Source organism: Eretmochelys imbricata, chromosome 22, assembly GCF_965152235.1.
Source record: "Eretmochelys imbricata isolate rEreImb1 chromosome 22, rEreImb1.hap1, whole genome shotgun sequence".
Taxonomy (NCBI): Eukaryota; Metazoa; Chordata; order Testudines; family Cheloniidae; genus Eretmochelys; species Eretmochelys imbricata.
In genome coordinates, this window is record NC_135593.1 from 12887203 (window position 1) to 12913593 (window position 26391).

A 26391-nucleotide genomic window follows, 5' to 3' on the forward strand; every position below is an offset into this window, starting at 1 on the left:
ATTGACGCCTTCCTGCGCAGCATGTGCTCTTCCGCACAGAGCTACCCGAATGCAAACCCTTTAAAAGCACAGCAGCTGATAGCTAGCAACGAGCAACTCCAGCAGAGGGTTTCTCGATCACATCCCAACGCTTACCCGTGCAGTTCGCTTCATCTGACCAGTCTCTGCAGTCGTTATCGCCATCACACATCCAAGAAAGACGAATGCACATCCCCGAGCTGCAGCTGAATTCATCACTTCTACACTGGTGAGCGTCTACAAACAAGGCACCCAAAGTTCAGATGGGGTGACGGGGGGTGGGGGGGATTGAACATAAGCTGTTGACTTAGAAGAAAGAGCTGACATTTCATAACCGGCAGCCTAAGCAGCTCAGAAAATCTGTTCTGGTCTTGAAAGTATTTTTAGTGCATTGTTTCTAGCCCTGAAAGATCAAGAGCTACCACGTCACTCTGATTCCCATCTTCTGTTCTTCCCGTGGATTTAACAGTCTGCTGCTCAGGAACTATTAGCCTTAGCCTTAGAGGTTGACAGCCTCACCCACAACCCATTCAAGACGCTGGGAGCTGCAGATGCTCAGCTGCCTTTGAAAATCAGGCCAGAATCTCCTTTGAAATTAGGGATTCTGAGCTCCTGAGGAAGTGCTGCAAAGAACTTGCTAGTGTGTGCCTACACCACTGCCCCCTGCTGGATGGAGGTGGAGCTGCTCGACACTTTGCCATACACCCTAGACTGCATACAACTAATGGAGACTCCCCTTTCGGTTAGGAGCCTGTGCTGTTAATGCAGGAGGCTGAGTCCTAACCCTGCTATTACTGTGCTCATGATGTGCAGCCATGAACTTGCTAAATGGCCAAGGATTTCTTACCAGTACGAAGCAACTGGGGGAGGGTGAAGGGGAACCTACTGTTGCAGCACTTGAATTTGTAGCTTCAATGGCTTTAGGAAATACCAGACCTTGGAGCTGTCTAGCCTGTCCGGGTGCCTTGAGGCAGCTGTGTTTTTACCCTGCTCCAAGACCAAACATATCAACTCTCAGAAGCTGCATGAGTATAATTTTTAATCCCTGCCCGATTATTTTGTTTTAAGGCAGATGTGTATGGCAGGTGAAGGGAGCTGGGAACATCTGATATCAGCGCCTACCTGCCAGCTCAAGGCGTCACGCCTCGGGTGGGGTGGATATGGGCTGTCATTGCACTTTACTGCTCCTTTGTCCTATGCATCTCATCCCCTCCCCGGACCACATCTGCACTAGCTGCCTGACGGCATCCAGGGAGGGGCTAGCAAGCCCTGGACAGTGCAGCAAGGTGGGTCCCCTTCAGTGATCTCCTGAGAGCCAGAGATGCTGTCTTGCCCTGCCTCCATCCGGGCAGGCTTACCCCCTGCCTGGTGGAGAGAACAGTGATATTCTTCCTAAGGGGGGGAAGGGAAAGGACATCCAACTGAGACAAACAGCTCGCTCCTTATCACGCTTACCGCAGTGGCTTTCATCACTGTTATCTCCACAGTCGTCCTCCAGGTCACATTTATAGGACAGCGGGATGCAGGTCCCCGAGCCCTGGCAGCGGAACTGAGTCTCGCTATCACAGACTGTTGTGGCTAAAACAAGGCGGAGGAGGGAGGGAAAGAAGAGAGAGGTTTCAAGGCCACCAATTAAATAATTCTGCCCCGACCCAAACTCGCATGTTAAAATAAAAGCAAGGGGAATAACATGGAGGGAAAGAGCTTCCTCGGAGCTATTCTTGCTACGGATTCTGGCTATGTGCTGGATGAATTTCTCCTAGTTCAGGGCAGTAAGGGCTTAATGGTCTGACCTGGAGATGGGACTGAAACCAGTTCCACACTGCAATACCACGCCTGGAGAAAGTGCCCTCCAACCGGAGAGAAGAAAAGATGAGGAATTTGGTTTCACGGCTGGCTTGGCCTGACGTGGGGGACCTTGAGTCTAAGCAGCCATCAGTTAGGAACCTTAGGAGCAACTAAGCCTGGGGAGACGGTTTGGCCTGGACTTTATTGTCTTATTGTTCAGTTGCTTGACGTTCGGACCCAAATCCAGGTCCTAACTTTGAACCTGGCCCTGTTTCTGTAATGGGCTGAGCCACACCTCTATGACTTGGGGACAGTTCGGCCAGATGGCTGTTTCTTCCCTTCATAAGCTCATTGGGCTCTTTGTCTGATTTTCATTGAGAGGATGGCTTTCTCCTTGAATGTACCTGAACTAGCTTCATTAGGATATACCACGCCACAAGGGCTTGTAGGAAGGGTGGAAAGACCATATTCATTATTACTAATCCCCTCTCCATCACTGGTGGAAGCATTTTGCTCCCCAGGCAGGCTTGATAAATGATTACCGATCAGGACGCATACATAAAGTGACCACAGAAGGACACTTACGGCAATTCTTCTCATCACTCATGTCTCCGCAATCGTTATCGTTGTCACACTGCCAAATGCTGTTGATACAATTCCCGTTGAAGCATCTATACTGATTAGGCAGACAGGTGTTATCTAGTGCCCAGCGTGTGTTTAAAAAAAACAAACAAACAAGCTACAATTAGGCACAGCACCGTTATCTTTGCCAAAACAAAAGGAGTACTTGTGGCACCTTAGAAACTAACAAATTTATTTGAGCATAAGCTTTCGTGAGCTACAGAGCTGTAGCTCACGAAGGCTTATGCTCAAATAAATTTGTTAGTCTCTAAGGTGCCACAAGTACTCCTTTTCTTTTTGCGGATACAGACTAACACGGCTGCTACTCAGAAACCTATCTTTGCCAAGTGTTCGTCGCTCTTTCTAAGCTTTACACTGCAGGTCAAAAGGTAAAGTCAAGCTGACCTATCTCCCAACCAAGGAATTTATCATTTTTCAGGATTAAATAGCAGCAGGAGTTAAATAGGGTTTTACCTTCCTTGATGCAGGTGTTGTTCTTCATCACGTATCTATGTGGACAATCACACTTCACTTCCCCTGATGGGAGCACGCTGCTGGAGACTCCCTCAGGACACTTGCAGCTTCTGCTGTTGTTTGATTTGGGCAAACACAACAAACTGCAAGGCTTGGTGATGCAGGCATTCCGCCCTGTCGGGAGGGAACACAGTAACTATCTGGCACTGCAGTACAGGGCAGGGAATCTGACACCACGTCTCTCATCATCCCCTTGATTCAGGCTGCTACGCAGGCTCTCTGGGCACCTGGGTGTCAGCTTCACTTGGTTACGTATTGAGTCTGGCCTTGGGAGATGCCAAGAGCCCTCCACACCCGCTGACTTCAATGAGGCTTGAATGCACGCTCAGTGCCCCACTAGATCAGGCCCTTCGATCCTAGTGAGAGGCGGTTTTCTGATTAATAAGTAAACACCAAGCAGATCCCCCACTGCCTTATATAGTCGTGAAATATGAATAATTGACTGGAGGTTTTTTCCTCGCCTCAAATGAGATGGCGAAGTCAAACCACGCTCTTTGGGACAGAAACCATGCTTTTATTTTGTGTTTGTACAGCGCCTAGCACAACGGGGTCTTTGTCTACGAGAGAGGCTTCTAGCCATGGCTACAATACAAATAAATGATAATTAATAATAAACCAACACTGAGAATGCAGTGCTCTCTCGCTTGAGCCTGGGGAAGATTTAATTTAATTCCCTAGAACACAAGTTTCAACTAGGGCTCGGTACCACCCTCCATTTCTTAAGCGCTTGATGGGAAGAGTCATAGGGCTTAAGACCAGAAGGAACCACCAAATTGTGAAGTCTGATCTCCTGCATATCACAAGCCACCAAAACTACCAACCACAAACACACTAATCTCAACAGCGAAAATGAGACCGAAGGATTACAGCCCACAGGCGCGAAGACTATTATGTGTCACAGGCAGAGAATAGGAGGGACCGAGGTGCACCAACGCCCGAGGACCCTGCAATGGCAGGAAACTGATGGAGATAAACCCAGATGATTCTGGCAAGTGGTCCCTTCTAACCCTACGATTCATGCTGCAGAGGGAAGGCAAAAAAACCCTGCAGAAGGTCCCAAAACTTCTTCCTGTCCTGACAAGTTGTGGCAGCCTGGAAAGGGTCGAGAAGCACCGTCCTGGAGACCCTTCTGAAGGCCACCCCAGGAAGCATTTCTTTCCAAAGGCTCGCTAATAAACCTCATTCAAGAGTCAGGAAGGAAGCAGGGGTTTCTCCTCAGCAGCTTCCATGCTAACAAGAGCATTTCAGAAAACACAGCGACTTAAGGGCCAGTTAATCGGCACTTAACGGCCTCCTGATCAGGCTGAGCACCTGCTGAGGCTTAAACACAACTGAACGGCCTTTTGTTTCAGAAGGATCAGATGAAGTCCACAGCATCTCCTGGAAACTAAGGGGTCAGTGACTTTCTGCTCGGGTGGGCTCATTTTAAGATGGTACTTTAAATTCATTCTAAGCCATCTGGAGGCCTCTCAGTCACAGGCTCTGAACTCTAAATATTCGTGCTACTGTTTCATCTAAAGACAGTTCACTCTCAAAGCCTGTTCAGTCCCTGACCTCTCCGCTTCGAACTGTCAACATGGGCTCCAGCAAGGCCAGTGGTTTTGTAATGAGTGCACATCTGCCCTTTAGCCTGAGACCCAACAAATCCTCTTTCATGTAGGTCACCAAGGAGCTGTCGGATAGTAACAACTGCTACCTAACCAGACCTGCACTGGACTCAAACCAGCAACCTCGAGGTGACAGAGAGATTTTAAGATTTTAAAGCTGAAATGTGATAAAGAGATCACGATGTACATCTATCTTGCTGAAATTTACCGTCAGCAAGCACCATTCACAAAAGATAGACAACGCTTAGTTCTATGGCTGAGAGCTGCAAAGTCACCTAAGGAATTTGGATGTATTTGGACTCAAAAAATTTGAGGAAGGATGGTCCAGTGGTTAGGGCACTAGCCTGGACTTTGGAGACCTCGGCACAATTCCCTGCTTTGCCAACCCCCCCGGGTGATTTCCCTCCCTCTGTGCCTCACTTCTTCATCTGTACAATGGGATAACAGCTCTGCCCTACCTCAGGGTGTTCTGGGGATAAAATACATTAAAGATGGTGAGGCACTCAGATACTATGGTGATGGGGGACAATATAAGCAGTTAAGATAGACAGACTCCCAAACCCCATTCAATGGGAATTAAGCAGCCAAACACCCTAGATGGCTTTTGAAAACCTCTGCGTACAGTCTACTTAGAAAAGGTCTTTACAAGCACTCCACATTACCTGTTGTCTTTCCTCTGTAGAAGATTTTCATATCCATGATCCCATTTAATCGACCAACTAAAATCTCCATTCTCGACCCACTGTATTTAGATGCTCTAAAAATACTCAGCTGCGACCAATCATTCCAGTAGATTTCATTCTGAAACACAAGCTTTGCTCCTTAGTCCATGCTTTGGTGGAAACAGGCAAATAACATGACCTCTGCAAACCTATTCTTTTCCAAATTCAGGATTTGAAGGAGGATCTACAGATCAGGAACTCCCAGTTAATCCTGATTTTTCATCCAACTAGCCAGTGCAGAAGACCAATTTCATAAAGTCATTTTCAACTGAAAACCGAGGGTAATATTTTGCATGGCGGCTGCCTGTGCTCCCTAAGGTTTCATAGACCGCTAATACTACTTTGCACTTATCTATTGCTCTTCATGTGGCTTCAAAGCACTCGGCAAGGCTGGGTCAGTGTCATTACCCCCATTTTATAGATGGGGAAAGTAGGATTGTATTGTAATGGAGTCATAAAGTGAGTCAACAGCAGGGTCTGGAACAGAACCCAGGCCTTCTGAGTCCCAGCCCCTGCTTGCGCGTGTCTGCTTGCATGGACACAGCAGTACAAACAAGAATTAGTGAAGCACAAACATGAAGCTGGGTTCAGATAAGCAGGCAGACATCTCAGAGACGTTAGCCAAAAGTTATCCAGATTACTGCGGTTCTCAAACCTACGAATCTCAGAACAGGATTGTCGGAATGTTTCTTAAGTCCAAAGGAAAGAAGCTAACAAAGGCTTAAAACTGGACCTGTGCAGAACCTGAAACAAAAGCCATGTGTGTGCGTTACAGTTGCAAACCATTTGGTGAACTGGGTCAGAGTTCATGGTGAGCTTGGGGCCTCCCAACACAGCTCAGTGTCTATCACAGTTTCAGTCCCAAACTGGGCAGTCTGGGCTGAGCCCCTATATCTACTATACTTATCTCCACACACACTGTATAAATACCTTAAATACAGCAATAGCATAGGGATGAGGAAGACTATCCAGTATCACAGATCTCTGCATCCCATTGAAATCAATCCTCTCGATTCTATCCATATAGGCTTCCGTCCAATAGATCCAGTGATCATCCACAGAAATGCCATTTGGCCATCTCACTCCCTCAGAGACAATGCAACTGGCCGACGAACCATCCATATCGCTTCTGTAAATGCCAGGTCTAGAGTCTCCCCAGTCTGTCCAGAACATCAACCTGATTATGTCCATAAGCAGAGTTAATTTAAAATAATAATACAAGGCCTCATCTAAACAGGTGTCCACACGAAACAGTGAACTCCACCCTTTAAATCCTATCTCGCAGAAAGAGTATGTCTTTTTAACAGGAACTCAATGGAATTCAATGGAATGCACCTGGCAGGGGGAATATCAAGGCTCCAGGACTGTTTAAATATCACATGAACCACAAGTAAAGAAGTGATTCAGCAAACAGTCAGTTTCGAAAAGGTCAACTTCTCACATACTTCCACTGAAGAGACCAGTATTCTGCCTCCTCTACTGCATAACCATTAGCAGCTTTGCCGGTTCTTACCAAGGCAACGTTATTGTGAGGGAAATGGAAAATTGCTCCCAATCTCAATCGAACCGAAGCCCAGTTACCCAGATCATAATATTTAGGTGAGAAAGAGCCACGCAGGGAAACAGCTTTCAAAACAGCACATGGAGGAGCGCACTACGTTGATCTGGTATGAATTTAGTACTGATGAAAAGTGCTGGATTGACTTGGTTGGTTTTAATACAAATTAACACGACTATTCACAGATAGGTCCTACTCACCCTTCTTTAGGCACCAAAGCTAGGGCTCTGGGTCGTTCGAGTACAGAGGAATTCAGAACAGTAAATCGCAAGTCTCCATCTGGGTTGGCAACCTAGCACAAGATGTAGAGGTGGGTGGTTTTTGTTTGCAATATGAAGAGCAATTGCATTGTTTAAAATTAAATGAAATTCTGGAGCATTTAATTACAACCACTTAGCAAATGACAGTTCAACGCATACATACTTGACAAACAGTTATCTTAAGGCAAGTGATAAAAGTTTATGGGCTTCATTTACTTATGTGATTTCCACATTGCTGAACAAATTGCTTACTGCCGTAATGCACTATGTGTAGCTAATTCTATCCTGCCACATGACAGAGAGGAAAATGTTCCATTTAATGCAGTTCAAATAACCTGTTGCAGGTAAATTACCTGACAAATTTATCCCTGATGTTTGCCAGTCGCTCACAACTTGTCCTTAATTTTGATGAGTGTGTTTGTTATTGGGCAGTAGTTGAAGAACAGGTTACGCATGCAAATTTGAGTCTATGGGCTCTGCTGGGAACTCTTCATTTGAACCATTTGCAGTCTGTAATTTGTCACCAACCATAAACCACGATATTGTTTCTGCTCACTGACTGGATGAGTAAAATTTTTAACTAGGAGAATGAGGAAGAGTGATGCACAAAATTTGGGGGGTGTAAGAGTGATCCAAGTGATGCACAAAATTTGGGAGGGAGTAAGCTTTTGTGATAACGTTTGTGCATCTTTCACGGTTCACCGCTGTTTTCCTGAAGGAACCAGCAGTTATCCAAATACTGGTGATCAACAACAGAGCAAACTTGCCATGTTTATTTATGAGCGTACTTGTGAATCCCTTTTTGGACTGTTCAGCCTTCCCTGAATGTGTCATATGGATCTGAAAGTGTCAAACTGATTTACAGTGTAAGCCCTCTTCCATCATCATCATAGCAAATCCTAAAGGGATGTAGCCTCCTTGCAGATCGAGCACCAAGCAGATTGATCTCTACTTAGGTTCATAAGACAGTATGGCTGGATATTCAGTCTATGTCCCTCACTAGCCATCTTACTGCAGCTTTTGATGCCTATATGATTACCGATGGTGGAGCGTCATTCCTTGGTAAATGCATTTTGTAATTCACTGATCTTCCATTTTAAATACAAAAGGCTGAATTCTACTCTGTCTTATGCATGAGTAGTTGCAATAAGGCCTTGGATGAGAAGGCTGGATGGCCTTACTGTCCCTAATATGTCAGCCAACATTCAGCTGCCCCCCCACAACCATCCTCCAGGAATGGAGACTCAAAGATACACATGGTGCAACGGATTGAAGGCCTGGTAAACACACAGCAATGTGGCTACAGCTACCTGCTATCATGAAGATCGGTTGCAGACATACCTCAATTTTTGGAATACCAGCGTTCACCCAGTAAAGCAACTGACTGAGAGGTTCAAAGGCCAACGCTTCCACTGTTTCTAGGCCAGTGCTAATGATTATCTCCTGTCCAGAGCTGCCGTTTAGACAAAGACGCTAAAACAAACAAATAAATAGAAAATTCTAAGTATCAAGGTTAGTGCACTCAGCTGTTCGGGGTGGGGAATTAGCAAAGGAGCCACTAACGAGAAAAACCTACCAGCAGTATTTGCATTGCAAAGCGTATCTATTACAGCTCCCCTGAGATACATCCATTTCTGGGATGTAGGGAGGCCAGGAGATAAACAGGTGTCCAGCACAAGAGAGGGAATAGGAGACATTTTTGGCTAAAGGGGAAAATACTCCTCTTGTGATATGTGCCACCCTTTATTTCCATTCAGAGCAGAAGATAGGCGCTTTGAAAAGTGCTTTGTAATGGTTTTCAAGGTCTCACCCACAAGGACAAGACTAACGCAATTTAATTTCTCCACCTCGGTAGAAGGTTCTCTGCTTCAGTAGAAAATTCCCAACCTGGGGTTTAACCAATGAAATCCTCTCATGTGGCTTAAAATAATTATTAACTTTTTCCTCTTATCATTTTCAGTAGCTGCAAAAAGAACAGGAGGACTTGTAGCACCTTAGAGACTAACAAATTTATTAGAGCATAAGTTTTTGTGGGCTACAGCACTGGATGCACAGAATGGAACATGTAGGAAGAAGGAAGATAGATACATACAAAGAAGGTGGAAGTTGCCATACAAACTGTAAGAGACTAATTATTATAATAATAATCATCTTAATTAATTAGCCTCTTACAGTTTGTATGGCAACTTCCACCTTCTCTGTATGTATATATATACCTTCTTACTGTATGTTCCATTCTATGCATTCGATGAAGTGGGCTGTAGCCCACTAAAGTTTATGCTCAGATAAATTTGTTAGTCTCTAAGGTGCCACAAGTACTCCTTTTCTTTTTGCAGATACAGACTAACACGGCTGCTACTCTGAAATCTGTCTTTATGTAGCTGCTATCTTACAAATCAGATATACAGGGCCAGATCCTCCGCTGGTATAAATCAATGTAAAGTCATTTACACCAGCTCAGGATCTGGCCCTTAGAACCTAAAGGACATTCATGACCAGACTAGCCCTTCTAAGATGGGTTACATGAGGGTCTCAAAGACAGAAAAACATAGCTCCGTCCTGGCTACGGCTGTGTTTTTCATTAATAATAAGGATGCTTCGCTCTTATACAGGGCTTCTCATCAACAGACCTTAAAGCACTCTACAAGGGTGGTCAGTAGCATTCTCTCCATTTTACAGATTGGCAAATTGAGGCACATGAACGTGAAGCAATTTACCTAAGGTCACCCAGCAGGCCAGTGGCAGGAACAGTACCCTAGTCTCCTGAATCCCAGTCCACTGCTCAATCCACTCGGCTATTATATCACACAAGGTATACGCTCTTCTAGGAAAACATCCCAGAACATTGTGCTAGGCAGGGACTGCCCAGAACCCCGCTCACCTGTATAATGTCAAGCGTCACATCTGCCCAGTACAAACAGTTGTGGTCGTAATCAAAGTCCAGAGCCACTGCCCCTCGCAATCCAGTCAGAGGCAACTCCTCGCTGATTCCAGAAGAGAGATCGTACCGGTGGATGGAGTAGCGCGTGGCATACAGAATAAACTCATTCTCTTCTAGAGGTACAGAGAAATATTTATGTAGAAGCCTTTTCCCACGAGTTCCCTTGGGGATAAGGGGAATAAATGGGGTCTTCTTCATTTCTGACCAAAACCACACAGTTAGGACCTTATCATAAATGAGACTCAGGCCCTTGTTTTTGGAGAGAGAAGATTTTAATTGGTGTATGTCACTAGCCATAGATTTCTGTAGCTCACCCACAAAAGTGAAAGGAAATTATTACCACTATTATTTATTCAGGTTGGTGGAAAAAGAGGCTGAAAATTGCAAAAGTAGGTTCTTTCTTTTATTTATAATGTTAAATTTTGTCAATATTAAAAAAAAAAAAATAACCAGCTCAAAACATTGGCCAAAAAAATAATTGTCCAAGTGCTTTCTCTGGAGCCTAAATGCATTATGTTTGCAAGCCATAAAAGTGCCTAAGTCGATAGATCCCAATTGGCGTCTTTGGGGTCTAATGTAACATAAATACTTATCATATAAGAAATTGGGGACCATCCGTCTGTTTTGTACAACACCTAGCACAACGGGGTCCTGGCCCAGGACTGGGACTCCTAGGCACGGAAGTCTGTGCCAAAATCCCAAACCAGGTGAGGTTTGGTCCTGTAAAGAACATTTCATGCCTCTCTGATTACCACTCGGCCCTTCCCTAAGACACCAGTCAGGCTAGGGGCTGGACAGAGGGAGGGAAAAGAGTAGGGGATCTTGATTGACACCAAGAGAATAACTCCCATTGATTTTGGCTTGCTTTGGATCATGCTGTACTTCTCCCTTGCAGATACCTCTCCCCCTCTCTCTCTTGCACATTAATCACATTGCACATAACGCAAGATTCAATTAAGGCTCTAATGACCGGAATGCTAATTACGTTGGCAGCACATGGGTGAATGAGATCACTGCAGGGCCCTCATGTCTGGAAAGAGAAGGGGAGGAGGCAATATATTCGTGTGACTTGTCTGGCTCACACCACTGAAGTGCTAAGGCATAAATTTTGCCCCACATGGGCACAGAAAGCCCCAAATGGCCATCAGACTCAGTGGGAGCAGGACGGGGAGCCGTGGCTGTCTGGGGGCTCTGCAGGCTCAGTAAAGGGATGGAGAGGTAGAATTCTTGCTCTATTTGTTCTGTTTTAATCTTATTCTAAACCTACTACAGTATGAGTCAGGAAATCATGGAGGAGTTTGGTTCCCAGTTCTCACCTATTTTCATGTCTTCAGCTCCCCTCAGTGAGCAAAGGGTGTTTAGCACCATGTGGAATTGAGCCCTTACTCTGACACCCAATCAAGTGGAGTTGGGGCATCCAAACTCCATGTCACGTAAAAGTGTAAATTCAAACCTGCTCCCATGTCAGAAACTCTCACTGACTCCAGTGTGAGCAAGGCTAAACCCTCAAAAACTGTGTAAGGGACCCAGAAGGAAGAAAAGACTTTTTACGTGCTCAGATATTTCAGATGCAGTTCCATTACCTTTCTCAGATTTCTGAGAGCCTCACGGGAATCTGTGGATAGTCCCTAAACAGGCAGTGAAAGGAACACAGACTTTGCAAGGAAGCCACCAGGGTGGCAGTGTTCCCACAGAGACTTACCTGCGAGAGGACATGGCACCAGTTCCCCTTCTAGCCGTGATTCAACGTCTCCTCCTACACACGTGTCCCCAGAGATCTTGCGGTAGCTGGAATATATATATATATACACACACACACATTCATTTCTTAAAGGAAAAAGCTAGCATACTCTCATGTGCAACCAACCGGTTCTTGTCGGATTTAGAATTAAGGGAGTTGATAAATCACATTATATTGTGCACTCCATGGGTGCATTTCCCTTAATCACTTATTTATTTGATCCTTCTTTTAATATCATTCAAATAAATTTCAAAAACTTAGATTGTAAACTCCTCGGGGTAGGAACCCTCTTTTTGTTCTGCGTTTGTACAGCACCTAGCACCATGGGGGTCTGACTTGGGGGTCCAAGGAGCTACAGTAATGCAAATACATAATAATAATTTGAAAAGACAAGTTTCTTGCCCATGTGCAGTACGTACCCTCTAGTCTTTCTATAAGTTGAGCCAACGGGACAAGGCACAGGTGGGGAATATGGTTTCCCAGCAAATTCGGGATCAGGGATGCAAACTTCTAATGATAAGTCATCGCTCAGTTTAAAACCAAAATCACTGCGGGCAGAGGGAGGGGGGGAAAGGAAATGCTATCAAGTTATATTGCTACTTTCATGTATTCTTTGCAACAGTGCTAGAATCACAATGTGTTGGGAAGACCATTAATGGTAACATTCAAATTAATAACAATGTTTTGACATCAGACAGCAGCTTGTATCGAAAAACCTCAAAACATTTTACAGGCATTAAGTAATTAAACCTCACAATCATCAAAACACATTAGGGCATGGGTGCCAGCACTGGACTGGGACTCCAGATACCCGGGTTCCATGCCCAACTCTGCCACAGGATTACCGGGTGACGTTGGGCAAGTCCCTGTGCCTCAGTTTCCCATCTGTACAATGGGGATGCAGTAGAACCTCAGAGTTACGAACACGAGAGTTAGGAACTGACCAGTCAACCACATACCTAATTTGGAACCGGAAATACGCAATCAGGCAGCAGCAGAGACCCCACCCACCCAAAAGAATTAAACGAGTACAGTACTGTGATAAACATAAACTTCTAAAAACAAAATGGAAAGCAGCATTTTGCTTCTGCATAGTAAAGTTTCAGAGCTGTATTAAGTCAATGTTCAGTTTTAAACTTCTGAAAGAACCATAACGTTTTGTTCAGAGTTATGAACATTTCAGTTACTAACAACCTCCATTCCCGAGGTGTTCGTAACTCCAAAGTTCTACCATAATGATGCTTACCTCCTTTGCAATCTATGCAAAAAAGTGCTAGATAAAAGCATTATTGTTACATTATCTTAATTTTACAGATGGGTAAACCGAGACACAAACCAGTCAAGTGACCTGTCCAAGCTTACACAATGAATTAGTTGCAAAACTGGAAACCAATCCCACAGTCCTTATTCCCCTTCTGACCAGCTCTAACCAAATTCATCATTATTCCTTATTTAGGTGCCTAACAGGGAACAGAACTCTTTATAAAAATCTGGCCCTGCCCAACAATTCACACATTAACGAATAACCTTTACATGCGATTGTCAAAGCAAAGCTCCTTTATCTTGACAGCTGTTTAGTCTCACTGATATCTAAATTAAAAATAAAATTACATAGCAGCACCAATCACATCCATCTGGTTAAATGGTCTCTTAGCTTTTCTATAGTAGCTCTCTGTCATTGGAAATCATCCATTTTAAGGGAGAGGTGATGCGGTAATAATACTTTGCTTTTCTATTGCACCTTTCAGAGTCTCTCAAAGTGCTTCAAAGACATGAATGAAACCTCTTACCTCCTATTAATCAAAGAATGTTTTCAGTCTATTTAGCCTGTTCTTTGTTATAAAACCAGGCCATAGATACAAAGAGATAAATAAATTGGATCTGTTTGTTTGCTCACTGTTGTTAGTTACTGATATTTATAACTGAATAACAACCCAGACTAAAGGGAATTAATTGGTACTTACCATTCAAAGTCTTCTCTTGTACATGAGCAGTTGGAGACCATAACTGGTCTATCAAAATCTTCCCCATTGAAGCAAGTCGCATGAGGAGTCCTCCTTTTGAAAACTGTCTTATGCCCCAGTAAGCACTCATTACCTCGCTCATCAGAGGGTGACCACAGTTTGTAATCATTTTCTGTGCAAGGGACGCCTATGATAAATGACATGCTTGGGTTAAATAAAAAAGTCACCATGACCTACATACCCAAGACTTGAGATTTAAAAAGAGGGGGCCTGATTTTCTTCTGTCCCTGTATCGGGAGTTGTCTTTTACCCCTGTGCAGAATGGATGCAAGATGCTGGGGGGCTGAAGATACTAACCACTGCTGGAAGCCAGTTGATCTGCTAGCATTTTAATCTTTGCACAGCTGCCAATAACCACACAAAGCGCAAAACTGTGGAGAATCAGGCCTAGTATTTTGTCTTTTCAGGAGCCTGAGTTACATCGTATGAACATTCACATTCCCTGCCGCTTTTGTACCAAGAACAGCACCTCAGGCTAACGTCACTGATTCCCACATACTCCGCCCCTCTCTCTAGGGTGCTGGGGTTTCACAATATAAAGGGCTCCCAGAAGCCCATACAGGGGATATGAGCACATTTTGTGTGCTGCAGAGCAGGCTCTTAGCAAGGATTTATGGACTAGAAGATCTATTGCTACATGGATTTTCTGAGGCTTCGCCCTACAGAGCAGGCGAGCAGGGGGAAGGAGGTGATTCCAGGTCTCAGTGCTCCGGTGGCAGTTTGCAGTGGGATTCCTCTCCACCATGCCCTGCTGAGTTCCGCAGATTCCAAGCCCAGTTTACAGGCCCGGTGCTGCGGAGAAAGAGTTGCATTTAATATCTTTGATGCCTTGGGTTTAAAAGAGGGAACTGGCTAGCTCAAAGGCTTGCCAAGGCAGCCTTTCCACTTCCTCCAGGTTAACTGCTCAGTTCCGGACAAAGTTGGTAGTCGCTGAAATCCTCTTACGGAGCCAATTTTCCCTCTCTTTCACATCGGGGGAATCAGGGGTCTCTCCATAGGAATCAGTGGAGTAGGACCCACTTGCCCAAAACAAATAGAAAAAGAGGCACTATTCCGATTCAAGACGCACAGCGTAGGGAAGAGGAGAGACGTTCGGTGACAGAAGGCAATAAACGACTCCAAAGCTATGACAGTGCATTTGCGACGACTTACTTAAATGAAGTCAATCTGATCCCCAAACAGATCCACTTATAACAAAACATCAAGGGAATCGGTTATAAATTTTAGTCAGGCAAATTCCTCTGCCAAGCATAACTGTCCTTTGATTAAAATGCTGCTGCACAATCAAAGCTGAAATTGGATATAAATCATTCATTGGCCTGGCTTTCAGAAGTGGGTTGTTGGGGTGTTTTGTTGTTGTTTTCCCTTTTTAAAATCCTTCAATTCCCTGAGAGGAGATTTTAGCTACAGAGGAAAAATGCAAACGTCCTTGGCGACCATTTCAATCTAAAAGTTCCGTCAATGGGCATGAAGGGGCACAGAACCTGAGGAAGAGGAACAGTATCACTGAAGTTCCTGGCTTCTGAAGGTGAGCCTCTCTTAGGGTACGTCTACACTGCAATGAAAGTCTTCTGGCACAGGCTGCCGCTGGCCTGGCTCAGCTGACTCAGGCTCACAGGACTATAAAACTTCAGTGTGGACTTTCAGGCTTGAGCTGGAGCCTGAGATTTGAGACCCTGCAAAGGGGGGTGGGTCTCAGCCCAAGCCCAAATGTCTACACTGCTGTTTTTAGCTGTACAGCCCAAGCCCTGTGGAGCCCGAGTCAACTGACCTGGGCTCTGCCATTAGGTGGCAAGGGTTGTTATTGCAGTGTAGACATACCCTTAGGCTCTGAGCCTGCAAAAAGGACCACATGGGTGGCGCCCTCAAGCCTTGCAGAGCCCTGCTGAAGAGCTGATTTGACTTTCAATGAGACTTGGGCTCCTAAGTTACTTTTGAAAACAGGACTAATGCCCATAAGTGAGTTAGGTGCTTTTGAAAACGTTATCGTTGTGATCAGATGACTAGGTTGTACTTCCTCTTTCTCCCTCTCAGCAGATAAGCGATGAGAGCCCATGAGTACATGAACTTTTAAAGGCCCTACTTGTCCCCACATTAATAGTCAATGGGGGAAGTTGCAGGGATCTGCTGCTTTTCAATGAATGGACGGACACCCATGTGTTTGAAAAGCAAGGCGTTGGGATAAACAGACGCCGTACATGCAAACCTCAATGCCACATTAGTACACCAGGTCCCTTACCAAGCACGTCAGTGGTGTTGATCTGCAGTATCAGCCAGCTGTGGCCGTTCTCTTTATAGGAGCCGAAGATGGTGAACACAGTGCTCTTCTCCCCCGGCTCGGTGAGAAGCCCATACACAAATACCGGTTTCTCTGAGAAAGTGAATGTTTTCCAGGTCTCCCCTTCATTTGTGCTGTACCTAGAGGGGGAGAGACAAGGACGGTGGGACTGCTGCAAATAAACTCCTGGTGGCCTCCTGGTTGGGATTTATTTGCTCATTTCTAAATTTACACAAAACCAGGTTCTTTCAAAACCTTACTAAGGTCATGGTCATGACTAGTAACACTTGGCTTTTCCATCCATAGATCTCAAAGTGCTTTACTAAGAAAGATCAGTGTCATTAGCCCCCTTCTGCAGGTAGGGAAACTGAGACACAAAGAGATGTGACTTGCTCAAGGTCAGTGATAGAGCCAGGATTAGAAGCCAGGTTTCTCAATTCCAAGTCTACCGGACCACACTCATCACGAAACAGAAACAAGCAGCTGCATAGTTTATCTGGACGATATCTTTTTTTCATAGATACACCTGCACACGTATGTAACAGGACAGTGACAGCTGCTTGCAACTATGTGGCTTAAAATTCTGTCAGTGAGAAAAGCCAAAGCTTGTGAGAGTCTGTGCACAAAAGGAAGAACGTGGCAGAAGCTGCTCTGTAGACGGTAGTTGGTTTCCCAACACCACAGATGTGAACCAGATGCAAATTCCCTACAAGGCTCTCTGACCTTTTTAAGAGAGACTGACCCCGAAGCAGCCAAGGGACATTGGTATGAGGCAACACATGTGCTTCCTTGACACAACAGTGATGCTCATATCATAGACTAAGTTTTAGGCCTAAGTTTTTGGACACCAAAGCTATGTCAGAGGGGATGCTCCCTTTCAATGTACATCTCTGTAGCATATTTAACTTCTGTAGGAATCCATGCTCTTTGTCATGTTGAAACCTTTCCTGTATAATATTTAAATTAAGCTCTTAAGTTAGTTCACTGTCAGAACAGCTGAGAAAAGCAGCCCTTCCAGTGCAAAAAGAAAAACAAGGGAAATTAAGCCAAAGCATTTAATGGCATTCGGGAGAAAATAGGCTAGACTTCTCCCACATCTCTTTGCAGTTATCTAAAACAGTGGGCTGTAAACTGATCCTGCAAACTGTTACGTATGCAAGTAACCCTTGCTCATGCTAGCTGCCCCCAAGGCTTCTGAGGGACCACCCACACACGAGCAAATGCTTGCAGGATCAGTCCCTATGCCGGTAGAGCAAGCATAGTAATTACATGCTCAATGACCCACTGTCAACGGCGGGTGTTAAATATTTGGGGTCTTAGGCATGCATGTAAAGGCCAGGGGAGACTGGGATTGTACAGGGGAGAAAATGGGGAATGTGTAAAATCAAAACAATAATTTAAAAAACCCTCTCCTCGGTTCTATCGTAATATATAGCTCTGTCCCTGACAAGTTGGGGATGTGTGTTTAAAAAAAAAAAAAAAAATCCTAAAATATATATATATCCTAGTCCAAAGTGTGGCAATGCTACAAACCCTCATACGCAGTCCAGTTCTATTGGACGGGGGCTGGCCGCCACTGCGTTGCAACAGCATACCTCCACCGAAGTCAATGGAATTGCCCTATTGCAAAATGGAAGGATGTACTTGGGGTTAAAGCACTGGGGTTCAAGTGATCTTGGTTCAATTTCTAGCTCTGCCAGGGATCTCCTGTTGGACACTTAATGGCCCAGTGCCTCAGTTTCCCATCTGTAAAACAGGGATAATGCCATCTCACCTCGTAGAGGCTGTGAGGATAAAGCCTGTAGTGTTGGTCACGCACTCAGACACTTTGACTATAGGGGCCATATAAGCAGCAAGGCAAAGAGAGAACAGTGAAGAATAAGGCACAGAGCCATGGAAATACAGCACTGTACCACAAACACATATCCTGTATACCTCAGCCTATTCCTGTTCCACTAGTGAGAAGTTTCTTTAAAATTTTTAGAACGGGGCAGGGGAGAGGGTGATGGATTAGCATATCAAGGATATGTTAAGGGCAAAATCAAGGGGTCACTTGCTAGTCTATTGTTTTTGTTGGCTCACATCTCTTGGGAAGTCATCTGCTTCTGTCAGGCAATTTGAAAGAAAACCCATCCACCCCAGTAACTTACTTGAGCTGGTCTGTCTCTGTGCCCTGCGTTATTGCTACGAGAATGCCACCATGGTCACCCCAAGTGTAGTAATGGGGTCCGGACAGTGCCTGAGAAAAGAAACACCGACACAGGAAGCTTAATGAGAGAATGTTGAGGTGGCTTTGATATGAGGTTATAAAGCATCATATGAACCATAAAATATAACCACAAAGGCTCTTGTTCATTTGAGTCCTTAAGTATATTCATCGTGTATTGAAGTCCCATTGAAGCTTTGCTGAATCAGGACTGAAATCCTTGGTATAAAACACGCTCTATATGAACTGGGTATTTGAACTGGTGCTGATTTTCAGGTCTCCTGGGCTCCGGCAATAGAGACTCAAGTGTTTACAGGCTGTGGTCTAGGGTCAACTGGAATCATCGGACTGGAAGGGACCTCGACAGATCATCTCGTCCAGTGGTTCTCAACCAGGGGTCCGCGGCCCACTGAGGGGCCGCGAGCAGGTTTCAGGGGGGCCATCAAAATAGACCAGAAAGCAGGGCCAGCGTTAGACGCATTGGAGCCTGGGGCTCAAGCCGAAGCCCGAGCCCCACTACCCTAGGCTCAAGCTGAAGCCTGAGCAACTTAGCTTTGCGGGGGCCCCCAGACAATTTCCCTGCTTGCTACCCCCTAATGTCAGCCACGGCTTTTAAAAATCCGCTGGATATGCAGAAAAAGAGCTATTGTGGCACAGGTGGGCCATGGAGTTTTTATAGCATGTTGGGGGGGCCTCAGAGAGAAAAAGGATGAAAACCCCGATCCAGTCCAGTCCCCTGCACTCATGGCAGAACCAAGCATTATCTAGACTGCAGCTGAGTTACTCTGAACTTGCACAGCTGTAACCAAGAGCAGAATAGGACCCTGGACCCTTATTCTCCTCTCACTTAAACTGGTGTAAATCAGGAATAACGTCACCGAAGTGAGAGGAGCTGCACTGGTGTAAACGAAATCTAGAGCAGTTTGTTATGTTTGCAAACCTTCCGGTGAGCTGAGTGGAGACTGGTTGGTTTCCCAGGATTTCAGCCAGTTTTATGTTTGAGTCTGTGAGGTTTCTTCAATACTAAGAAACCAAAGGGTGCTTGGAAACCACATGTTAAATGGTCCATCAGCCAGTTCACACATCCATCATGGGAAGAAGAACTGTCGTGTGTCAGACCCACCCGCAGCTCTGTTTTGAAACAATACCAGCATTCGACAGACTGCTACGCTTTCCAGGCTGGAGCAGATGATTTTCACACAGCTGCTTGCCAAAACCGAGAGGCAGAAACCGAGGTCACTCCTGCACAGCTGCAAACTCGAAAGTGCTGAGTCATTCCACTTCTGCTCCCCTCTTTGCACCAAGAGGAAGATTTAGACAATCCCAACAAGAAACTCAGAAGCCAGGGTCTTGTGAACTAAAGCTCCCTCTTGCTCATCACATTTTTATCTTGTACTTTTACATGGAGCCCTCCCCGTGCAAGGTCAAGTCAGAACAGGAAGCACGCATGTGGCTATCTCGCTTTTAAAGATCAAAGACTTCCACGTCACTCCAGAAGCTCCTACGTGAAGAAACACGGCTCCCCCATTGCCTTTCCTAGGTTGAATCTCTGATATGTACATGCTTTCAAGGACAGGGGTTCTTTGGACAAGGTTGTATCTCGGCAATAACAAAAACAGCGGCATGTTCCCACTGCTGCCCCAGCAGCCCAAATGTTAACCAAACCGCACAGCATTTACTGGGAGGAAAAGGAGGCCATTTTATTCACAGGATTAAACAGTTTACAGATGTTGAAACACCATATTACACTAACAGCAAAATGTACAGACAGACCACAAACCATGCCACAGACCAGAACACCCAGTCAGTAAAGAACATTCAACACCCGTAAACCGAGAACAACATCTCATTCCACTGGAAGGTGCCAAGGGGTTTCTCAGCCACTCAAACAGGCAGAAAGCACTGGCTTTTCTCTGAGTTTTGTCTGCATTTTAAGAGGGCAGCACTCAAACATAGAAGATATATAAATAGGTACATCGAAAGCTTTAATCCAACATGTCTGACGCCTCTGAAAATCCAGACGAAAGCAGCACTAAGCGCAAGAGGAATGTAAACATTATTCTCGCTTCCCTGGGTCCCCTGAATTCAGCAATCCTCAGTGATGCCCCAGTATGTGCTATTATTATTATTTCCATTACATTGGCACCTAGAGGTGCCACCTGACATCAGGTCTCCACTATGCTAGGTACTTCCCCAAAGAGTTTGCTATCTAGAGAGACAAGAAAAACAGAGGAAACTATACTGTCTCTCTTTGCAGATGGGGACTGAAGTTTAATCTCTCTTGACTAAGTGACTTGACCAAGTTTGCAAGCAATCAGTCTGTTGCAGAGCTAGGAACTGAATGCAGATCTTCTGAGTTCACTGCCTTTAACACAAGGCCAACCTTCCTAACCACCCACTCTGGCTGATGGTTCAGCTGCATCATGCTCGTCTTGGTAAGTTCAGCCACAGAAGGCTCTAGCTGTATGGTGTCCAATGCAGAAAGAGAAATCTGGTGCTTTCTACTGTTCCAAGCCCTTCTATGGTTGAAATGACATCACCAGAATAATAGCACCTGTCAGAGTAAGTAGGACCAGGAAACATCGGTTGGACGCTCAAAGCCCTTTTTAATTCCATTTCTAGGGCTTTCAGCACGTTTCAACGAAAGCTACTTGGTTTGTGCTTGAATTAAGGATGTGTCGGTCACCTTTAATACATAACATACTGTATATAATAGTTACAGACTAACATAGCAATGCTTGCCTCACAGAGGTGCCTTCTTGGCCAAACCGCCATGCAGGTTCAACGCAAATGGCATCCTTACCTCTCTCCACCTTGCTCCTGCACTGCTTGAAACGTACACGTTCGTTTTGCTTGCCATATTCTTGCCAACTGAGCCTAAGAGAACGAGAGCGTCATTTTTCTTGATGTTTCTTAAAACAAACTCAGCTCTCTCTGAGCTATTTTTTAACTTGTAATCAAATGAGTTGTTTTTGAGGAGTTGATTTTTCACACTATCAATGAGTTATTTTAAATAAGAAGTTTTAAAAGATGATTACAGGTTTTAAAAGCAAGCAGGAAAACCACATCAAGGTAAGGACGGCCAGATGAAATCAGCTCTGTTTGAAATGTTCAACAGAGCGAGCCTTCCGCAATAGAATAGTGAATCAGAGATGAGTCCCTGTATGTTTTTTAAAAGCCTTCATTTTGAGAGAGGCAGGCACAGACTACAAAGCGTGTAATGGGTTTCTACCTCCAGCAATAGGGTGGTGAAATTTATATGCAGTAATAATTATATGAGGCGTGCTGAGGACAAAGGATTGCAAAATTCATATTTTAATTGATTTTTTTGTCACAATGTTTTTCACAGATGCAATGGCTCCAACCCACAACGTGCTGAAGGCCTGCAAGTCAACAGGGACTGAAGACTGAAGACAGTACTCACAGGATCAGGCACTTGAGGAAAATATACCTGTGGCAATGATCAGCCCTGGAGCAGATTCTTTGGAGAGAATTGGCATCCTACGCAACTGGAAGTTAAGCAGCTGACTCAGTCGCTGGGCCAGATGAAGAGAGCAGCCTTTTGAAAACTGGAATAGAAAAAACACACTATGCCACTTGCTACTGTAAAAGGCATTTCATGTGCCATGATCCTATGTGAGCATCTCAAAATGCTTCCCAAACCTTTGTAAATTCAACCTTCCAACACCCTCATAAGGTAGAGAAGAAACCTTGGTCACCTTTCAGCTTGACTAGAGCAAGGTGATATATCTGCACATAAAGCCTTCAGTGTTTAAGAAACTCCAGTTGGTACAGCCCGCTGCAGCGTGTCACCTCAAGGTATCACGAGCACATCACACCTGCCGTCCACTTCCTACACTGAGCTCCCACAGAATATCAAATCAAGTTCATGGTCTTGGTCCTTCAAAGCATGCAGTGGCCTGGGCCCAGGATATCTAAAAGACCCACTAAGGATCCAGTATGAAGACCACCGTGGAAAGTTTTACTCCTCTGGCAAAATGGAAATCTCTTCAGTAAGGGTAATGCTTGTCTATATATGGAAGAGAGAACTGGCCCAAGACTGTGCAATGAACTCCCCCAGGAATTAACATCACAAACCTCCATGCCTCAATTTCCCCATCTAGAAGAAGAAGAAGAATGCTTCCCTACCTCACAGGGGTGTTGTGAGGATAAATTCACAGGTCTACATGAGGTGCTCAGATACTACAAAGACACCACCACAGAAAAGGCAAAAACCAATAAGATTATATGATGTAAAATCTGCCCAAAGTGAACTCTTATGATGAAATTCCTTTTACAGGGGATGTGCTCTGGGTTTTCTCAGTGCCCTGCAAAATGTAACTAAACATATAATTTATTTCTTCTGAATAATAAAAATAATAAAAGGGGCCTCCACTGTAATCTTTACAACGCCTAGAAAAACCGTGACCTTCAAAACATTAATTAAAAGCTACATTTGGAAGAAAAAAAATCCCAAAGAACACAAGGGAAAAAAACTCCCAGCACTGTAATCAAAAAGCCACTAACAGACACACAGAAAGTGTTCTATTGTCCAGTTTAAACTGCTTCATGTTTAAGAGACTTTCACAATGAGGAGGCCTTTTAAATATGTCATGCTTGTTCAGTGCATCAAGCCACTTCCCCACGCCAGGTTCTTGTGCCTGGCCCCGAACTGGGGGGGCTAGACTTGGCAGTGAAGCCGGCAGGGGAGCAGGGCTTGAGCTCTCCAAAAAGACAGAGTACATCCATCCATACATGGGATTCACAAAGACAGGTTGCTCCTTAAACCCTCTTACCCCATGCTAAGCGACATCGAGCCCTATATTTTTAGCATCTGTGTGATTTGATATGGAGACAACAGGTGGAATCCTGGCCCTACTGACGTCAATGGAAGTTTTGTCACTGACTTCAACAGGGCCGGGAGTACACCCACAATGTCTTCAAACTGGTACCACCTCAGATCCTTTCAACTGACTCTGTTGTAACAGGCATTTCCTTTCTTTACAATAGACACACAGGAGCTTCATCAACAATCAGGGCTAACATCGGCCTCCTGTAACCAGCCGGCTAGGGACATGAGTGGAAAGACTCTAGCCCCAGTACTGATCCAGTGCTCCAGCATGATGCGGGGGCTGCTGGAGGTGCCATCCTTCTGACCGCAACATCAAACCAAGGTCCTGTCTCACAAGATCCTCAGACACTTTTAGTACTATAGGGTGCTTAAGCCTGTTTGTAATCTAATTTTGTAACCCTTCCTGTTTGTAATCTAATTCCCTTTAAAATGATCATTCAACCACAGTCTGTACCACGGGGACTGATGACCGGATATTTCATAAAACAGATTACATTTTCATTTTTGTCATCTTTCTTTTCCTTTTCATTCTTGCACTGATCCTTCCAAGGGAGCAAATGGTTAATGACTGACCCAACAGGGGAAACAAGGTTAAAAATGCTCCCTCCCTCCTGCAAACACCAGGTTTTGCTCATTGTTACCTCACAATCTATTTTTTCTCCATAACCCGTATACGCTGGAGCCTGCAGGAATTCCCAGGTTCCACCTTTGTCAAAGGTGATGACAGACCTCATGTTCTCTTCACTGAATGAGCCGTTTATCAGGGTGGCAATGTACACTCCTCTCACACCCTCGACACGGTGGAAGTCTGCAAAAGGCTCGTTGGCAAAATACCTGCAACAGCACGCACATGTGGGTCGTTTGGTTAACTGCAGTAAGCGCTGGGATTCTGGGGGAGAACGCGCAGGTACGTTCAACATGAGGGACCTCTCTCCTCAGAGAAATAACCAGATCAAACAAAGCATGGAAAGCCAATTTACTAAGCGAGAGTGACTAATTTACCTCTGTCAACTATACTGAGCCCTTTCATCAAATGCTTCTACTGAGTCACCTCAAAGCCCCCAGTAAAAAGAAGCCCCAGCCTCTCTGTACCTTCCTCATAGTGTAGGTTCTTCAGACTGAGAGAGGGAGTAATGCTCCGCTCACTCACGCTGGTCTTACGCCATTAACACAATGCAGTCATAGGCGCCGATGTCATGGGTGCTCCGGGGCTGGAGCACCCACGGGGAAAAATTAATGGGTGCTCTGTACCCACCAGCAGCCAAGCTCCCCTCCCCGTCCCCCCAGTCCCACCTCACCTCCTCCTCCGCCTCCTCCCCTGAGCGCGCCAAGTCCCCGCTCCTCCACCTACCTCCCAGTGCTTGCGGCCGGGCCGCGTAGCAAGCCCTGGGAGGGAGCGGGGAGGAGTGGGAACATGGCGCGCTCAGGGAAGGAGGTGGGGCCGGGGTGGGGATTTGGGGAAAGAGTTGGAATAGGTGCAGGGAGGGGGCGGAGTTGGGGCGGGGACTTCAGGGAAGGGGCTGGAATGGAAGCGGGGCTGGGGCAGGAGGGGGCAGGGCAGGGGTGGAGTCGGGGCAGAGGGCGGGGGGGGTCGAGCGCCCACCGGTGCGAGTAGAAGTCGGCACCTATCAATGGAGTTACACCTAAGGACCTGGTCTAAACATAGGAGCGGGAGCCCAGAACTCCTGAGATCTAATCCCAGCTCTACTACTAACTTCTTCTGTCATCTTGGATGAACCACTTAACAACTCCACCTCCTCTGTAAAATGGGCATAATGCCTACCTTTTAGGGAGCTGTGACGTTAAATGCTCATTACCTGCTACCCACTATGTTGCATCCTCTCTCATCTTGAGTTCCTCAAGCCACCTAGCCCAGGAGTCCCATCAAGCCAGCCCAGCCCTCCTTACCTGACCAGAGTATCACTGCCTGCCCCTCCAGGGCTATAGTACAGCACGTTTTCTAAAGACAGAGAAAACTTCAGGCCTTCTGCTTCTGAGATGTAGAGGTTGGTGCAGTTGTTACTGTGGCTGACACACACGAACACCTGGTCCTCGGACGCATCCGCAATGTAGTATTCCTTAATCCGGGGGGGAGGGGTTAATGACATTAATTTACTCAGCCTATCCATCACTTACATAGACACACGCTGGGAGGTTTTCCCACCCTCCATTGTTTGTCGTTTCCCCTTAAATGCCTAAAAATAAATCCTCCTCCCTCCACCAAAAACAGCTTTTCCACTTGGCAAACAAATTTCTCTCCTCTGCTTCTTGCACATGTCATCTCTCTCTCTCGCTCTCTCCCCCTCCACCAAAACCCTCCTCCAAGCACAGTCTGCCGACAAAGTCGCCCAACAAAGATTATTAGAGCGGCACCATTCTTAAAATTCATCCCGCTCACACTGGCTCGCCAAGCCGTATCTCTGTCTGGCCCATTTCTGTTTGGATCTGAACAAGGCTGCCAGCGCCTCGAGCAGGGAACATGCCCCTGTGCATACACCTCAGCAAATACCACAAAGACAGCAGGGCACTTGTCTGTGAGCTCCTGCTTTGGGAAGCGGCAGAATCAGCGGTGCCAGACCATCTCTGGGTTTGAACCCCTGACAGATCCACTGTGCTCCTTCTGAGTGGCAGAGCGTGAAACATTCCAGACCAGACTGTTCTGTCAAAAGCACTGGCCCACACTGAGCAAACACACACACTCAGGAGGCACAATCCTTCCCCCCAGCCCTCTCCCCGAGTGGGACACGTGTATGCCGCACCGTCCTTTTGCAAAGTGCTGCGAGCTCAGCTCGTCCCATCTGCTGCCAGCCAGCTCCACAGGGTGGTGTAGAAGGTGGGGAGGCCATGACACTACTCTCTTCCCTGCCCCCATGGGCTGATTTGTATCCACAACAGTGCTATCAGGGAGCAGTCCCCACACTGGCCCAGATTATTGTGGCAGGCCCTTGCATGAGGGGAGAGAAGGACCTCCCTTCCCCCCCTGCCGACAATGATTTTCTGAGACACAGCAATGCTGTCAGTATTTAGAATCCAGAGGCCATTCCCCTCTAGATTACACTAATTTAAAAATCTATGCCTAAAAAAAAATGATCAGAACTATTTATCTCGGCTCTACCAGGCTCGATCCTGCAAACACATATGCACGAGTGATTTTACTCTTGTCTGTAGCCCCATTTATATCAATAGGCATCATGAGCATGGGTAAAGTTACTCCTGTGTAAACAGCAGGATCATTGTAACA

General features: G+C 45.7%; 1 protein-coding gene across 4 annotated transcripts in view; it reads right to left on the minus strand.

Moving 5' to 3' along the window:
- SORL1 (sortilin related receptor 1) overlaps positions 1 to 26391 on the minus strand; it is a 105104-nt gene that overhangs the window by 44731 nt on the left and 33982 nt on the right. For all 4 annotated transcript variants that reach the window (XM_077839753.1, XM_077839755.1, XM_077839754.1 and 1 more), the window contains 18 exons: positions 25059 to 25228; positions 23792 to 23984; positions 21750 to 21867; positions 21102 to 21175; positions 18243 to 18331; positions 16054 to 16232; positions 13755 to 13941; positions 12210 to 12338; positions 11752 to 11837; positions 9990 to 10162; positions 8450 to 8581; positions 7049 to 7140; positions 6221 to 6467; positions 5231 to 5369; positions 2902 to 3075; positions 2392 to 2505; positions 1474 to 1596; positions 136 to 255 (listed from right to left, as the gene is read on the minus strand). In XM_077839753.1, coding sequence (XP_077695879.1) covers positions 136 to 255; positions 1474 to 1596; positions 2392 to 2505; positions 2902 to 3075; positions 5231 to 5369; positions 6221 to 6467; positions 7049 to 7140; positions 8450 to 8581; positions 9990 to 10162; positions 11752 to 11837; positions 12210 to 12338; positions 13755 to 13941; positions 16054 to 16232; positions 18243 to 18331; positions 21102 to 21175; positions 21750 to 21867; positions 23792 to 23984; positions 25059 to 25228 — 2539 coding nt within the window. The remainder of the gene's footprint in view (positions 1 to 135; positions 256 to 1473; positions 1597 to 2391; positions 2506 to 2901; positions 3076 to 5230; positions 5370 to 6220; positions 6468 to 7048; positions 7141 to 8449; positions 8582 to 9989; positions 10163 to 11751; positions 11838 to 12209; positions 12339 to 13754; positions 13942 to 16053; positions 16233 to 18242; positions 18332 to 21101; positions 21176 to 21749; positions 21868 to 23791; positions 23985 to 25058; positions 25229 to 26391) is intronic.